Source organism: Chrysoperla carnea, chromosome 5 (genome assembly GCF_905475395.1).
Source record: "Chrysoperla carnea chromosome 5, inChrCarn1.1, whole genome shotgun sequence".
NCBI classification, from domain to species: Eukaryota; Metazoa; Arthropoda; class Insecta; order Neuroptera; family Chrysopidae; genus Chrysoperla; species Chrysoperla carnea.
The window spans coordinates 8,900,089-8,917,763 of NC_058341.1; the positions used below are offsets into that span (position 1 = coordinate 8,900,089).

The 17,675-nt window shown below is 29.9% G+C and overlaps 2 protein-coding genes across 2 annotated transcripts; one reads left to right on the forward strand and one right to left on the reverse strand.

Moving 5' to 3' along the window:
- Positions 1-233: 233 nt before the first annotated feature.
- Positions 234-6,314, reverse strand: LOC123300448 (dual specificity protein kinase splA). The gene is made up of 7 exons (XM_044883023.1): positions 6,031-6,314; positions 4,597-4,842; positions 4,168-4,360; positions 3,892-4,093; positions 3,569-3,690; positions 2,872-3,359; positions 234-2,829 (listed from the first exon to the last, which is right to left on the reverse strand). The coding sequence occupies exons 1-7, from the start codon at positions 6,312-6,314 to the stop codon at positions 234-236; spliced, it is 4,131 nt and encodes a 1,376-aa protein (XP_044738958.1).
- A 2,196-nt stretch (positions 6,315-8,510) lies between these two features.
- Positions 8,511-13,354, forward strand: LOC123299583 (heme transporter hrg1-A-like). Its single transcript, XM_044881831.1, has 3 exons — positions 8,511-8,685; positions 8,855-9,028; positions 11,953-13,354. The coding sequence occupies exons 1-3, from the start codon at positions 8,541-8,543 to the stop codon at positions 12,084-12,086; spliced, it is 453 nt and encodes a 150-aa protein (XP_044737766.1). The 5' UTR covers positions 8,511-8,540; the 3' UTR covers positions 12,087-13,354.
- Positions 13,355-17,675: the final 4,321 nt, after the last annotated feature.

Genomic DNA, 17,675 nt, shown 5'->3' on the forward strand with positions numbered 1-17,675 from the left:
AACTGCGTTTTTGTGTTTTAAAATTTTGTGATTTGGATAAAAACCCACAAAAAATTACAACCAGCCATCATTTCTAGTGTTGCTTCATTAATTAATCAAGAAAGTAATTAAAACCGGTTCGAATCCTATAAATAAACCATTTAAAAACATTAAAATAACTCGACTTGAAATTATGGAAATAATTAATTAATTATAATATCATCAGAAAAATTATTAAAAGAGAAAAAAAAATATTATTTTAATTTCGTCGAACCTGCAACGAACTTATTATCAATAACAGCACTGCATTTATTATTATCAACTTTTAAAAAATGCTGCTCTGTATTTGTACTTGTTACAAAATTATCACTGGTATCAGATGGTGTTACAGTTTGTAGACCGTCTGCACCACCTCCACCACTTAGCTGCATTAAATCATTATCAACCACGTTCGATGTATCATCCCCGACACGTGTTGTAAAATTAAATGTATCGTTAGCATCGACTAACAATACCGAATCAGAAAATGTGAAACTATCATCCACATACGGTGTATCATCACTTAAAATTGCCTCTTTGCTCTTCACAAACGGTTCAGCACCACGTACTTCCGACGACGTTGTCGACAAATAACTAGTTAATTCATTTAATTTATTATTACCAATCGGTTGGCCATTCAATAAATAATCTCCAATTTGTGTATGCTTATAATTAAATCCCGTATCATTGATTAACGGTGTTGACGGATGTGATTTCGATAAACTTCCATAATCAAGCAACGTAGACGCTGTATGTTGTTCTTTTACATATGGCAACGGTGTACTTGGTACCGATCTTGATGGTGCAAAATTATTTGGATATCGTACATTTTGATTAATCATCATTACACCGGATAAATCAATACTTTGTGATCTCAACAACCCATTATTATGATTTCCACCAGGTGTCTCTGATGCAGGTGTTGACATAAATGAACTTGATTGTACTAAATCACTTGAAACCTGTGATGATGACGTATCTAGCTCATTAAACATGTTATTTGATGACGTATCATTTTGTAGGATATTAAAAATTTTGTCCAAGTTCTCATTATTCAAAATCGTTGTTGTATCTCCGAGTCCAGTGAAATCATTGAATTCATTTGGTACAGGTGTTTGTCCAACGGAACTACTTGTGGATGTTACATTTGATGGCATAAAATTATAGTTAACACCTGGATTTTGTTGTTGATTATAAAAAATCATCGAATCACTAGTTTTGATTTGCTGGTGGTGTAATGGGACTGATTGTGATCGAAACATGTCAACATTGTTAAAAATTGGCTGAGATTGTTCATCGGGGAAAAATTGACTCACTTCTTGTGATAGAGGATCAGCTGAATGTACAACTAACAACGTAGAATCATTACTTGGTGTTAGATTTGATAATTTTGGTGAATTATCTGAGGAGGATGTTGTATCAATTGATGGATTTTCAATTTTCAATTTTGCTAACTTAGTTTTATCGTGTAGTTTTCGCTCGATGTACTCATTGATACTATCGTTTGGAAGATACGATGGTGAAGAACTTGTCACGTCCGCATCTAACAACGTTTGCAAATAGTGTTGCTGATGATGATGTGGTTGTTTATGTCGATATGGTAACATTGGACTTGGTGGCGCTGACATTGGTAAATTATTTGGTATAACAAATTGTCCGGATGTTTTACCAATATCTATCGATAATTTCACATCGTCTTTTGATAATTTCTTGGTGCATGTAGATCGATTACGTGTATATTTTATAGGTACCGGCGTATTACGTGGACTTACAAATGGACTAGCATTTGTACTTGAATTCTTTGATTGTTTCCCACCGGGTGAATTTGGTCCAGGTGATATTGGTGTAAAATTGAAATGTTGTCGACGTGTATTTGGACTTGGTGGTACACTACTTGTTGCCGTTGTGTACGTATCAAAACTAACACGACGTTTTGTATTTAAACCTGGTGTATTTGATGTTAAGAGCGATGATAAAATCAACGATTTCTGTGGATCGATTGAATTTTGATACATAAAATTATTTTGTGATGATGATGTCGATTGTATTTCATCACTTTTACAATCCTCTGGTGGACTTTTCGTTGATTTTAGATTTTTTTCTAATAGCAAACGAAGTTGTGAAATTTTATCGGTTTTCTCATCAACATGCTCCTCGATTGGTGTATTTAATAAATTATTTTCAACTTTATTCGCAGTAAAATCTTCAACACTTGATGAATCATTTTGAAAATATTGCATAATTTCTTCTTCCGGTTCTTGTGAATTATTCCCACTATACAAGTAATCGTCTAACGCATCTTTATCAATATTTCCAATACTACAAACACGTTCACGTGGTATTAATTTCAATTTATTCTTCATTTCAATCTGTTCCAATTTTAATTTATCATCCGCTGCTGACGGTATTTGATTATAATAGCCTAAAAGTGGTGGAACAGGTGGATTTTGTTGTAATAATGGTTGCTTGACAATATTGTCATGAGATCGAACATCATTTTTGTACTTAGTTGTTTTCGATTGTATTACTGGCTTTAATTTTGTATTCGGTAATCGTGGTACACGCAGTCTTTGTTGTTTCTGTTGTTTATCCTGGTGTGGAGGAGGTAATGTTGGTGGAGTCGGGGGAATTGGTTTTTGTTCAAGTTTTTGTGCTTCATTTTGTTGATGCTCATAAGAATTTGATCGTGATATTGACTTATTTGCAAAAGCTTTTACTGTAATTGTTTCTTGTGGTTTTTTAGATAAATTGACTGTTGTTTTATTGGAAGTATTTTGTTGTTTTGATGTTGTCAATGATTTTGTGTCACAACTTTTATTTGAATAATCATGAATGACATCATTATTTTTTAACGTATTCTCATCAGTATTATAATTATTATTATTATTGACATTATTATTTTGAAAACTGCTAAAATCAGGTAACGTAACTAGCTGTAATGTTGTAGTTGTTGAAGAAGTTGATGCCATTATTTTCTTTGTATCACAGACTGGTAACAGCCTTAACGTACCTGATATGTTTGTTAAATTATTATTATTATTATTATTATTTATATTACCCTGAGCAATTGTTTGTGGACTACTGTTTGTTGATGCTGGCGTTGATGCAACAATTGTGGTATTATTATTTGTTACAACAGTTGAGACTGTATTGTTATGAGTAATGGTGTTGTCATAGTTACTACCATTTGTTGTTGCATGTTGATGATGATTTGAATCGATTAATAAATCGCTTTCATCATTTATTGTTGGCGATGTATTTGGTGTTGTTTCTTCAATTTTGATTTTTTTCGCCCGTTTTGTTGATGTTATATTATTTGTATCACATTTTGATGACTGAAGCTGTGTGAAAAAAACAAACAAAAGGAATATTTTAGCACTAGTATGTTGAAAAAAAACTTAAAATTTAAATTAAATCTAAGTATTTGCTTAATGGCTGAGGCGGTCCTGGTTTTAAGAAGTAAATAGTATATTACACAACTAGGAAGCAAAAGTAAAGAATGTTTCAGATCTCATGTTCATGTTGGTGATGAGAAAAAATAATTACACACCTGCATTTTACGTTTATGCTCACGAATTACTTCACGTTGATGAAGCTTTCTTTGTAATTGAAGTTGTGTTTCCCTGTGTTTACCAGCTGTTGGACTCGAAGATGATGTTTTTAACTTGACTGCTGAAAATATTGAGAATGTATTATAAAAAACCCTTGCTAAATGCTTTTTGGCAAGAAGTTTTTGCTATATTCGCAAGACAGTTAAATTAAATGCAGTCATATGAATAAGTACATATTCGTCGTAGTAATAGAAAGCAATTTAATGTTCTAAGATTATAAAAAGGACGATTTCGTTGTTCTATTTCAAACAAATTGACATACCTTTATCAGAATTTCGTCCAAAAGCATTAATGATGGTTAATGCAGCCACTGAACGAGTATCGACACTTCCAATTTCAATCAAATGACATGCCAATGAATCTAAAGTTGGAAATTGTACGCCCAATAAATTTTCAGCCCATTCACGCACTAAACGAGACGCCGCTTCCATTAAATCAGCTTGTGAACATGGAAATTCTGTAGACTATTACCCAAACAAACAACAAAATTCGTTATAATAACAATTATTATATTATTAAAATTAATATTTTCCATTACCTTTGGGAAATCTAAGAGATCAGGTAAAATGGGTGCTTCTAACTTAACACGTTTTCGCAAACCAGCATAACAATATTTTGAATTTCCTCTAGTACCAAGTCGTCTAGGTCGTACTTTTGGATATACCTGTTTCATTACTTTCCCAAAATCAGCTGTTGATAGTGCTTTCATTTCATTTTCTAAGCAATACGCTCTGTAAAGAAAATGGCACTTTAAAACATTGAAATTGTAAAAGGTTACATACCAAAAGAACTCAGTCAAAACGATTCGAACGAAAACAACTCCGATCAAAATAACTTGGTGCCAAAACAACTCCGTCAAAAATAACACGGTGCCAAAAAAAAAACCCCGAAAAGTGTTTTGCAGTTTGGGTACGGATTTCACAAAAATTCAAACGAAGATCAAAATTTGTCAGAAATTTAAACTTACGTATATTCCTCATAAACATCCTGTTTTTGCATAGCCACTTGGGAATCTTCCTCCAGATGTGTTCGTATCCAATTAATTGTTTGACTAATTTCTGATCTAGATCCAAGTGGATTAAGTGGTTGTCGTAATGGATCGGAGATAGGTTGTGTATCGGTTGGAAGTCGTAAATACAATAATAGCTTTTCCGGCGAAGTAAGTGCTGATACCAATTCCAAAATTTGATGTATACGTAATCGTGATTCTTCGCTAAAAATTAAGATATCTTTTAGATTTAATTATTTAAATTCAAATGTCTAAAAAAAACCGATTAGTTTCAATTTTGATGTATAATTCGGCTCGAACTTGGCAAAAAATAAAGCGCTTTAAACAAATTACATAAAAAATATCGATATCATTCAGAATCAAGGACCGAAAAATTCGAGTTTGTTGATAATAAAAAAGCACTCAAAAATTATTCGGCCCAACAAAAATTCATTTGTTCACATTTTTCTTCGAAATTCCATGAAACCTCGAAAAATTCTCCTCTCATATTTCGTCAAATTTTGACGTAGCTTGTTTAGCAGTAAAAACCGCTTTGATCTCTTCAATTTTCAACCATTTAGAAAAGAGATACCAAGTTTGTTATTGATTGATTCTTACGCGCTTTGACGCGCTAAATTTCTGATAAACAAGCCCATAGACTTCAACTCGACCCCATTAAAAGCATGGCCAATCTGTGGATCACAGTGTGGAAGCAAGGGACAAAAAAACGCGCAGACCCGCGCTTACTCAACCCAATTAAGGGCATGACTAATCTGCAGATATGAAAAATTTCCAAAATAATAAATTCTAGTTTTTCATAAACATTTGAAAATCGATTAAAGTATCCGGTTGACCTCTCCGACTTAAAGTCAGTCGACGTCAAAGCCCTCCTGCTGTTCTTAAACAGCTCCAAATGGTTCATGGAGTAGTGGCCGGGGATGGGCCAACCTATTTACGGTATCATAACGGACCCTATGGTCTAAGTGTGTCCCACCCCAGGACAGCCACTCTAACCTAACGTAAAGTATCCGGTTAAATAAAACTGTGTTTTTGAATAGTACAAGAGCCGGCAACCGTAAAACTTCCGTGCTAGCACTAATTTTTAAGAAAACTAATTAATAAAGTTCCGTTCTTAGACCTAAAAAGTAGGTTAACTTCTTTAACTTTTTATTCTTTTCAAAATTTATGGTTTTGTAAGCGTAGAAAGTTTTAAAAAGGGTCTTTATTAGAAATGCAATTAAAAAAATTTTGTTATAGTAAGCTTGCCCAAAAAAAAAAAAGCTATCAATATGAAAAAAAATGTAATTTGAAAGCCATTATTTAAAAAAAACAAAAGCATTTTATTGTATATAAACAATATTGTTTATTGTTAATGTAACAATAAAAAAAAATTGATAACAATGTAGAACACACCTGATAGTATTCTCAACAATCTGTTGAATCTGAGCTTGTCTGTCAAGGCCATCAATATTAAGTTTTCCATGGTTGTCATTTATGATTTTACAATGATCATTTAAAAATTGATTGGGTTCATTTAAACAAACACTTCGATTATCTTTATTAAAACAATCATTTGTCGGTAAATCTTCCTGTAAATATTCTTGTTCCCCATTTGTTATACTATCAGTAGTGTTATATATAATATTTGTTAAGTTTGTGCTAATTGTTTCATTTTTTGACCATTTTATTTCATCCATATTAACGACATTTGTTAACAGGACGATTGTGGAATTATTTCCAACACAATTTTATTATAAATCACACTTTTATTGAGCACAGGCATTTTTTCTTGTCATATTTTCAATCAGCTGGTTTCTATCTCTTTGGAAGAATCGAGTTGAAGAGAATACTCTCGTTCAATGGCGGGACAAGTGGCTGATTTTAGATGTTATTCTATATTTAATTTTAATGGAATTATACCGATTCCAAGATTCTTTTGGGATGAAAATTTCTTTTTAATTAGTTATTTTTATATGTTTACAATTACAGCACACGAAAAAATGAAATTAAAAATAGGTTTCATGGAAAATTTGCATAAATTTTTTTGCTAATTACTTTAAAAATACACGTAATCTTATGCCCTTTTTTTATCTGCGAGACCTTAAGAATTATCTTTTGCCACGCCTATTTCCACGATAGCGTACCATTTTTCTAAAAGTTATTCACACGCTAAAATTGTTGTTTTGATGTTCTTAAGCCGGTTTTCCACTAAACGGACAAACAAAAACAATACTGAAACTTTTTACAAACTTTTTGGCTACTGGCTTCTACATTTTCAATTTTGTTTTTGTTTTTTAACAAAAACTCAACTGCAGTCCGTTTAGTGGAAAACCGGTATAAAAGATACTGAATTCCGAACTTTCATTTCAGATTTACTAAAATCGTTAAATTTACTATAACTTAATCATATTTTTAGTTCTTAAAAATAAAGGAATTTCTTCAAAACCTAGTGTTAAAAATTTTTTTTGTCGATACAGTAGTTTAATTTAAATTTAGCGCCTCTAGCGTTTGCTATATCAATTACCATAAACTTCACTTCAATTGTTAAACGTCAAAAGTGAAATATGTAAATAAGCATAATATTATGTAAACTTGATTAAGAATATAAACTTTCTCTGTTTAATTCTGACTCAAAAATTTAAAAGTAAACATACTTTTGAAGATTAAAAATAAATATTGATCTTTATATAAATAATAAATTGTTAGCTTTGTTATCATAAAGATAAATTTACTTCACTCTTCAAGAAAACATTGCGAGTATCATGTTTCCACAAGAAAGCATTTTTTTATCGACACTATTATGTTTACATTTCCAAAATATTCTTATAACGAGGGGTTTTTAAATGGGATCTTCAAATTTGGTTTTGTCCCGCGGGCTTTTCTTTCGGTCCTGAAAATGACATAACATTTGGTCTTTTCATCACTTATGACTAGTTTACAAAATAGAAGCTTTCAAATTATTAAAAAAAGTCTTATAGTTCTCTAAAACTTAACGTTTTTAAGACAAATTTAAAAATCCGTCACTGATAAGTAATTTCGTTTTTATATGAAAATGTGAATCAAATATGTGTGTGTTTCTGTATGTTTGTCTGTCTGTCTGGGTGTGGCATCGTACCCCCAAAACGAATGAATCGATTTTGATTTTTTTGTTTCGTTTGAAAGGTAATTTAATGAAGAGTGTTATTAACTATGTTTCAAGTGGGATTTTTGGGTTCCGTACCCAGAACAACACAGCACAACATCCACAAAATCAGCTCAGTTTGGAGAAGGCTCTAAGGGAAAAGGTAATTTAAAAAAGAGTTTTCTTAGATATGTTTCAAGTGCGAGTTTAGGGTACCCGAAAAATTAGTAATTTCACTTGTATTACATACAAAATCCCAAAAACTATGAAAAGGCGTTATATGAATAGGCATATAAATTTACGTTTTTTTCACTAATTCAACGTGTGAATAATTTTTGAAATCTATTTTCTAACGCTAGCGTGTAAATAAACATTTCCCATTATCTTTTTAAATAAAGTTGAAAGTTCGAGACATAAAAAAAATTATCATTAGAAAAAGCAATCATTCTAGAGGCAAATATATTTACAAGACTTTCTTTTTTCGCTTTTCTTTTTTTTTTCTACAAAAAAATCTAGACATTTTTTATTTAATACAAAACAATTGAAAAATGCACTGAACTTAAAAAAAATGGAAAAAAAATCTGCTATCTGTCACTTGAATCTTTCAACCAATCAGCATCCATGAATTAATCATATTTCAAGTTTACACACATGTGAAGTGAAGTATTTTTGATAATTCATTCGGATAAATAAAAACATGAATAATTAGAAATATTAGTTGTTAAGTGTTTAACGAGGTCCATTTGTTTTTAATTTTTTTTTTCCGATTATTTTCATTTAATTAAATAATTTTTAATTCAAAATGGATAATGATCAAACAACACGCAATAAACGAATTGATTGTCCAACATTTTTTAGTGCTCTTGGTATAACATTAGGTTTTTCGGCATTTGTGACGTTTTTTATTTTAGAAAATTATGATGCAGCAATTTGGGCATTTGCATCGTGTAAGTTATATTTATATTTTTTTTAAATTTATAACTCAAGAGTGTTTTTCGGAAATTTTCAAGGTTTTAAAATTAATAATGATTTCCGGATTCATCATGAAAATAATCACAGGAAGATATCTTTTATCCAATTGAAAATATTTTTTTTGATTGAATTTTAATTTTCCAGTTGTGGTCGCATCGATATGCTTCTATTTAAATTATTTGGATATGAAAAAACGCATTCCAGAAAAGTATGATATCAATGATGTACAGGATATGCAAGGATTGGGGATTGTATTTGCTGTAGTTGGATTGTCTGGTAGTCTGTGGTATACTTTCAAATTCTTTTATTATCATATACGTAAGTTTATAATTAACATATATTACAAAATATTTTAAATATGCATATGTTATCAAATTTTTAATGGATCAATTAATAATACAGTAGAATCTCGATAACTTAAACCTCGGTAACATAAAAACCTCTGTTACTTCAAAAAATACTATGTTCCCTTCCCATCAGAGCCCAAAACCTCTATAACTTAAAAGACGCAACCTCTATAACTTAAATAAATAATCTCTGTATAGGCCCTCAGTAACTACATAGAAACATGTACATACCTCTATATTAACTAGGGTACATAGAAACATGTACATACCTCTATATTAACCTTTACCTAACATAGACACTTGATAACTTAAAACCTCTATAACTTAAAATATTTTGTGTTTCCCTTGGACTTTAACTTATCGAGATTCTACTGTATTTTATTTAATGGCGAATATGTCATTAAAATTTCACAATAATTTTGAAAAAGATTAATTTTTATTTAAGTACTACAGTGTGGGCACCATACTAAAGTATTTTTACCATCAAAAACAGTAGCTTTTGTTTCCATCCATGGTAAATTTGTCATGGAATCACCCTAAAATCAATTTCCATGACATTGTATGACTTTCAAGTCAAATAAGGTACAACTGCTCGCTTTTTCGGTGATAAATTATGTTACCTTATCCAGCAAATGAAATTTAAAGATTGAAAATGTGCAATATTTATAATTTAAGACGGTTTTTCACTCATTTTTCAAGGGCGTGAAATCATTATTTGATTGGCGTGAAACTTTATAATTTTTTTAAGACTCCTCTTAAATATTCTCATTGGTGGAAAAAAATATTTATAAAGAAAAGCCATTTTCCAGAAAAGAATGGTTAAAGTTACATTTGAATTTCAAGAACTACGATTATACTCTTTACCTTATCAATTTGAAATTTCGATATTTTATAGATGCTCATATTCTATCTGCCCTAGTTACTTTTATTTTTCGAAAATCCTGTTAATTTTCACAATTTTCACTGTTCAAATTTAGATATAGTGGAATACGAAAAAGTACCTAAAAGTGAACAGTGAAAATTGTGAAAATTAACAGAATTTTCGAAAAATAAAAGTAACCAGGGCAGATAGAATATGAGTACATATAAAATATCCAAATTAGGCCTGGCAGTGTATCACGACTACTGCAGGAGCTGTCACAGTGGTGACGAGGAGGAGACAATGTCTAATCTTCTCTCTCACTGCTCAGCTCTTGTCATGAGGAGATGGGTTTACTTGAGCCAGCCAGCCTCTCTTTGACGACCTCTCCGACCTAAAGTCAGTCGACGTCAAAGCCCTCCTGCTGTTCTTGAACAGCTCCAAATGGTTTATGGAGTAGTGGCCGGGGACACTACCATACAAAATACAAAAATGGCGACGTATTTAAAAACTGGTATCGAAAATAGAACACGCTATATATTTGCAATTGATTATTCATCATTTATTATAATCTGCGATAACGGGGAAATCCAGTCACCGGAAATAAACTTATTTTATTTTTCAATATTTTATCAATAAATATAAAATTGTTTATATAAAAAATAAATCAAAACTTTAAGTAAGTTGGATGTTAAGTATGATTAAAGAACGCCCTCGTAAATAATACAAATAATTTATGTAATTATCTGAATAAATTGAAATCAGACAACAAATTATTACGTTTCGCTTTACTTAAATTTTTCAGTGTGGGAAATTATTTAATTATTCACAAGGTTAATAAATAAATATTTTTGCATTTATATTAATTAATTTTAATTTAATGTAATTTTCGAACCAAAAACGTTGAATAATTTTATCAGTATAATCTGAATGTAAGCTCTCAAAGCATTTAATTATTGTTAGCCCCACTCCAATCCTAATTAACTTATCATATTCGAAATTATTTTTGTTAAAAGTGTTTATTGAGTATTATTAATATCGTCACATTTTTTTAGATTTCTAACTCCCATTTTTTTCACTTCCAGCTGGCAAATTCTGCTAGCTGGCAACAACCATGACGTTAACAATAACAGTTTTTTTATAAACAAAATTTTGTAACACAGACGGACATGGAGCAATAAACAGTTCGTTTTTCATGTTGACGGAATTTTGGATGTGGTTGGTTTATCGTAATTTTCTGTTAATTTAATTTTAGATAAGAATTACAAAGTCAACATTGTTTATTAATTAACGCATTAAGTCATAATTATAGATAAGCGTATTATTTATACAGTGTGTCGCATTTTAGATGAAGACATCCTCATATTTTCCTTATTTATAAGAATATCAATTTGAAATTTTGCACAGTCATGCAGGTTGATGGGTCAAATTTTTTAATATACTTAACCAAAACCTGAACTTAAAAGGTCACATTTTTTAACATACTTAACCGAAACCTGAACTTTAAACTCGGTTTACTACAAATTGACAAGTGCGGCCGATTCTCAATAGTCAGTCATGAAAACCGGTATATGGATATAAAAAAAATATTCTAAACAACTTTTTCTAATATTTTTGTTTTCGATATCTCTAACCATCTCTGACGCTAGGCAAAATATTAAGAATCGGCCCTATTTGACAATTTGTAGTAGACTGAGCTTAAAGTTCATTCAGATTTCGGTTAGGCATCTTAAAAAATGTGACCCATTACCTTGTATGACTGTGCAAAATTTCAAAATAGATATTTCTATAACTATCTGTGTACTTCTGTGACTATCTGTATCACACTGTATATTGACTATCTAAATACAGGCACGTATTTAGGATTTTTAAAATAAGATCATACAACTATAAAATAATTAGGGTTGGTTTAAGAATTTCTCCTAGATTTATTAGAATCCATAGCATCTGAAATTTTAAGTGAAATCCATTTCCTCCTTGGCTCTAGACCTTATCAGTTTTGTGAAAATTTTAACATCTATAATTTTTTGTTTCAGCTGTAATGCCAATTGATCACAGTGTTGCCATTGCCATGGTCTGGGCTTTCATGACAATGAAATGGGGTTTACAGTTAACATACTACACGCATGTTTATAAGAAACAATTGCGTAACAGCAGATTATTACCATAAACAGAGCAGAAAATAACGAAACACAAAGGGTCCATTGTTTGTTTTAATTCTACTATCGAAATGTTATTTATATAAAATACGAAACTTCAGAGTCTTGTTGACCCTTTATTTGTGCTGATCATCGATGCTCACGCTTTATAAGAAACAAAATGTCTTTCAAGACGAAATTTTCAGATTCAGCTTTTTGACAAAAACCATATTTTATACCAAAAAACAAGAAATAGTATACAGACAGATCTCTTTTACTGTCAAAATGTCTTTCATGACAATTTCAGCTTTATAACAAAACAAAACCATATTTTATACCAAAAAGAAATAGCATAGAGACCCTCATTTTACTTTCACAAAAAGTCAAAATCTTTATTTTTGTATGGTAGCTGAATTTTTTGACAATTTTTTTTTACAAAATTTAGTTTTAAATAAGCGTTGATAAGTGATATTTTTCATAAAAATTCAGGTCTAATTTTTCTTAGTGTAAATTATGAACTTATAAACAGGAACATTTTATATTAAAGATAGTATATGTATTTATTAGTGATGTGACGAATATTCGCCATATTTTTTAACATTCGCAAGAAATTTATGCGGATGTTTTGGACTATAGATAAAGAATATATAACAATTTGCGAGCGCTTCATTTGAAAAAATTGGCATTCGCGAATATTGGAAATAAACATTCGCCTTTGCATTTGCCAACGTACAAAATACAACATTCCTCCCATCACTAATATTTATAGAGAGTGAATCATTTCCATCGATAACGGAAAAATCTTGTAGCTTCTATCCAATCGCAGTAACAAACACAAGTTGACTTTTTGATGACCCTGAAGGTCAAGATCAAATTCAAGGTGTCTAAAAGATGTCCGCCCTTTGTTTTCGACATTTTTCTTTTTTTTTTAGCCACACTACGAGATTTTTCCACTTATTATCGATTTAAATCGTTCTATTTTGAATAACACATGAATCTATCCTGTTTATAAGACCGTGATAATTGAATGTACAAGGTGATTGATTAATTCTAATAATAGTTCCTTCAATAATCCAAATATTTACGTTATATCAGAGAATTTATACAAAGCAAACAAATTGACGTTAAGATTAAAAATAATTCTATAGCGTTAAGTACAAAGTTTTACCCATGGAGACTACACGAGGAGATCGAACACAAACAGAATTCAGCGTCACTATTTGTTTCTCATTTGTTTACATAGAGTTCGATCTCCTTTAAATTTCGATTTTTGCCACAATTTCCTAGATCAGTTTTTTGTATTTTTAAAATACGTATTTTCGACTACCAAGTAGTCATCATCAGTATGAATTAGCTAGTGATTACTCTTATTATGAATGTTACTCTTTGCTAATTTGGTGGCGGACTGCACTTGGTGGCGGAAAATACGTATTTTAAAAATACAAAAAAGTGATCTAGGAAATTGGGACAAAAATCGAAATTTATTTCGATATATTCTAGAGTTCTCATTTATTATCTTCGATAATATTTATATTCGATCTCCTTGTCTAGTCTCCATGGTTTTAACGCCAGTTTTATGCATTACGTATAAATAAATAAATAAAATGTATTATTTTTCCCAAAGAATAAAATAGACTTAGATTAACCTCCCCCTAACTAGTGTAGATATATATTTTTCGTATAAAGACTAGAATCGCTTTTAACACTAGAATTTTTCAAATCACCTAGTATTTGCTATAGTAAATTATAAGCCTTAAACTTTTTTTTTTCGTTTCACTGTTAATATGTTACTTTTAAAGAATGTAGTTTAATTGCGCACATATCAATTTTTGCACAGTTAAAAACGGAGGATAACTAATTTCAGATTAAGTATAGGTAAAAGGTTTGGACACATTTGTATAATTTTTTCGATTTTATTGTGTTGATTATTTAGTAAATGTTGGTATTAAATTAGTAATTCGTATAATAAGAAGCCAAGCAGCTGTGTGGGTATAGCACCTGCCTTTGATACCAATGTACGATAGTTCGTTTCCAGCTGGAAATATTAAATTTTTAATTCAAAAAGTTTTTCCTGACATTACAAATTTGTAATTTTTTTAAAATTATCAGAATACAACAAGGTTACAAAGAAAATCAGTTATGCTTATGTCATAAATCACTCTTCTGTCAGAGGGTGGTAATGAAAATTATAAATCCCACCCCTCAGTGTATGTCATAAATCACTCTTGTGTCAAGAGGCGGGAGTTAAAATAATCAAAAATACTCCTTACGTGAAATTTTCACCGTCAGGAAATAATTTATTTAATTAAAAATTTAATCAAAACCGAAACTAGATACTAGCCACGACAAGTGCACTAGCCACTTCCCCAACTTGGTCATGTTATACTTACCTTTTAATTTAATACTGATCGGGTAGATTGGTATTTGTCTTTAATTATTTTCAAAAAGTTCGTTTGTGATTTGAATAAAAATCAAGTGCTATATCAATTTGGAAAGTGAAACAGTTAAATTGCACACAAAATAGAAGAAATTATCCAAATCAGATCGAGAACTTAATATCGTTGATCGGTTTGATAGATCCATTCTTGTGTCCAAAAGCCTTAAATCTATTTTATGTAGCTGTTATGGAGCATAATCTCATTTGACTAAATTCTCGCTTTTTAACTAGTCATAAATCAGTCTGGCGATCGACTTGGAAAACCTGAAAATGCTAGGGAATTTTAATATAGTCAGGAAAAATGATAAAAAAATACTCTGAGTGTTCAGAATTTGATTCTGAAGGACTGATTCTTCATCGATATCTTTTATTTCCGTGTTTGAGTTCAATTTAATTTTCTAATATAAGAATTTCAATGATACTTCATAAACAGTCAAGGAAGAACAATTCGATCGCCAACCTGAAAATTTTTCAAAAGAATGACACTACAGCTAGATAAAATAGAATTATAGACTGATCTTGTCAATTTATTGAGATTGTGATATTTGCTTCTAATATTATCGAAATTTGCATTTCAAAAACAAAATTTGCATCCATTTTAAACGCATCTTATAACGACCCTATTTCAACGAATTTTGTTGTACAAACTCGATCGAAATGAATGTTTTAGTTCCGGGAATAAAAAGAAATCATTCATGTGAATCTTATTTAGTAAATACCGTGGTCGATCGATGATAACTGTTGAGCTTTTAGCCGGAAAACAGGAAAAAAAATTTAACTTATAATTGTCAAAGATTATCAAGAGACCAATCGTCTGGTGTTTCGAACCTAACGATTTTTCAACAAAAATGATTTCGATTTTTTAAACAAAAATGATTTTAGAATGGATGCAAATTTGATACACTTACCGCGGTTACTTTAATCGTTAAAACGTTATGTTAATAACCCCTTGTGGAAATATTTCAGACAAAAAACTTAAAAAGTCTTACTGATACAAAACAAGAGTTTTTCAGAATTAGTAAAACTTTCTTAGTCTTTCGTTTGAAATATTTCTACAAGGGTCCGTGTAACATATTCGATATCAATCGATCAATACTGGATTTTTGTAGCCTTTGAAAAATAAAACCAATGATGCAAATTAATTATTAATTCTGATTTCTAAATCATAATATTTATTGGTAAATTTTCGCTATCGTTTCGAATTACATAACTCATTACCAAATTTTGAAAAATTTATAAGAATAATGCGATAAATTTTGATTATCGTTTAAAATTTATTAAAAACAAAAAAAATATGCGCTTGTGATTTAGCTTTTATATTAAAAAATTTATTGCTAAACTTTTAAACATAATTTTGATAAATATATTTAAATAAAAAATTGTAAAATTAATTAAATAATGTTAATTTTAATTAACTAATTAAATTTTAAAAGATTTTTTCATCACTTTGAAGTAAAACAATGTTTTTGTAACGGCCTAATATTAATCGGCTTCAACCGAAGGAACTTTTGTCCAAATATGTCTAAAGCCAGGCGAAATTTGAAAGGTCTAGGCCTAAAAATTGAGATTCCAACGTGATGAAAACCTATTTTAAAAATTTGCATAATAATATTGTATAATCGATCTTATTTTATCTTGTACAGTAGGCTCGCGGTAATCCGACACCCCTTGTAATCCGACAACAGTAATAACACTGCAGATTTATTTTAAATACATGAATTCTTCTTATCTGAAGTTAGAAAATGGTTGAAATTTTTCACTTTGATATATAATTTGTCAGATTACAAGGTACTATTTTTCAAAAAGGGGGACTGTGGCTATATTCTATAGTCCGGAAAATTCGATGATTCAACACCGCCTTTCAAAAAGTTTGTCGTATTACCACGAGTTCACTGTAGTTCGAATTTATTTCGTAGGAATCAATGTATTGAAATTATTTTTGTAAGTAAATCATAAACATGTCTTATATATTTTATACAAAAAATTTAATTTCTCGAATGATAAATACGATCTCATTTATGATTTACTGTTTACAAAACACAAATTTTTGTAACTTAGGCATTTTCCAATTCTATTAAGTTTTATTTAATTTTTTAATAGCGTTATTATAAAAAAGAAAAACAATTTTAATTTTAGTATTTTGCTCAAAGATAAAAGAAAAATGTAATTGATTGATGAACAGATACCAAAATATATTTATTTTGAAATTATACTTTATTTATTTAACCGTCACTAAAGTGGGTCGCACAGATACTTCATGGAAGAAAAATTAAATTACCGAGAAGCGGCTAAAAAGAGATATAAATACAAATGAGTATTCTATGTACAATAAAAATAGGTGGTAGGTAATTTTTCAGGAAAACTTACATTTATATATTCATACGATTATAGATTTATCGGTAGGTAAGTTATAAGTAAGTTATAGGAAAGATTATTAGTAAGGTAAGTATTAAATTAATTATATGATTATCAACAACCCTTGTAGCAGTGTTGGTATAGCACTTGCTTATGAAACCAAGGTACGCTGGTTCGTATCTTGGAAGAGTCAACTTTTTTTTCTTTTAGATTAAATTTCTTCTGATAAAAACTTAAAATTTTCCACTCTTTTTATAGTTTAAATTATCTATATAACCCGCCCTCTTGTTATAAATAACGCCAGTTATACATATGTCATAAATCATTATTCTGTCAGGGGGTGGGAATTTAAATTATTATAAATATATCTATCTCACTCTTTTATATCATATTTTCCTATTACGAAATATTCAAATTTCCATTTTATTTTTTTCTATACCATTTTTCCTTTCAGCACAAAATTATTAATTAATTAATTATTAAGTAAAGCTAAATATCAAGTTAATTATGTATATATATATGAACTGGGCAGCTGTGTGGATATAGCACTTGACTCTGACATCAAGGATTACCGGTTCGCATCCTGATGGGTTTCAATTTTTACTTTTAAATTCATTTTTAATTAATTTTTCCTTATGTAAAAAATTTTCCACTCTTTTATAGTTTAAATGTCATATAGTTTCTCCCTCATATTCTACTATTACCAAATATTAAAATTTGTATTTATAAAATTAAAAAATCGCTCGTTAAGACTAAAATTTTTTTTTCAAATTTCCACCACAACATGTTTGCCTAGTACAAATGATGAAAAAATTAGTTTTTTTTCGTT

Excerpts from the sequence above, each read along its gene's own strand:
- LOC123300448 (XM_044883023.1), bottom strand. The coding sequence starts at position 6,314 with ATGGATGAAATAAAATGGTCAAAAAATGAAACAATTAGCACAAACTTA. Across the intron at positions 4,094-4,167 it reads ATCTCTTAGATTTCCCAAAG|TCTACAGAATTTCCATGTTC; the intron begins GTAATGGAAAAT and ends TTTGGGTAATAG. Across the intron at positions 3,691-3,891 it reads TGGACGAAATTCTGATAAAG|CAGTCAAGTTAAAAACATCA; the intron begins GTATGTCAATTT and ends CAATATTTTCAG.
- LOC123299583 (XM_044881831.1), top strand. The coding sequence starts at position 8,541 with ATGGATAATGATCAAACAACACGCAATAAACGAATTGATTGTCCAACA. Across the intron at positions 8,686-8,854 it reads AATTTGGGCATTTGCATCGT|TTGTGGTCGCATCGATATGC; the intron begins GTAAGTTATATT and ends TTAATTTTCCAG. Across the intron at positions 9,029-11,952 it reads ATTCTTTTATTATCATATAC|CTGTAATGCCAATTGATCAC; the intron begins GTAAGTTTATAA and ends TTTTTGTTTCAG.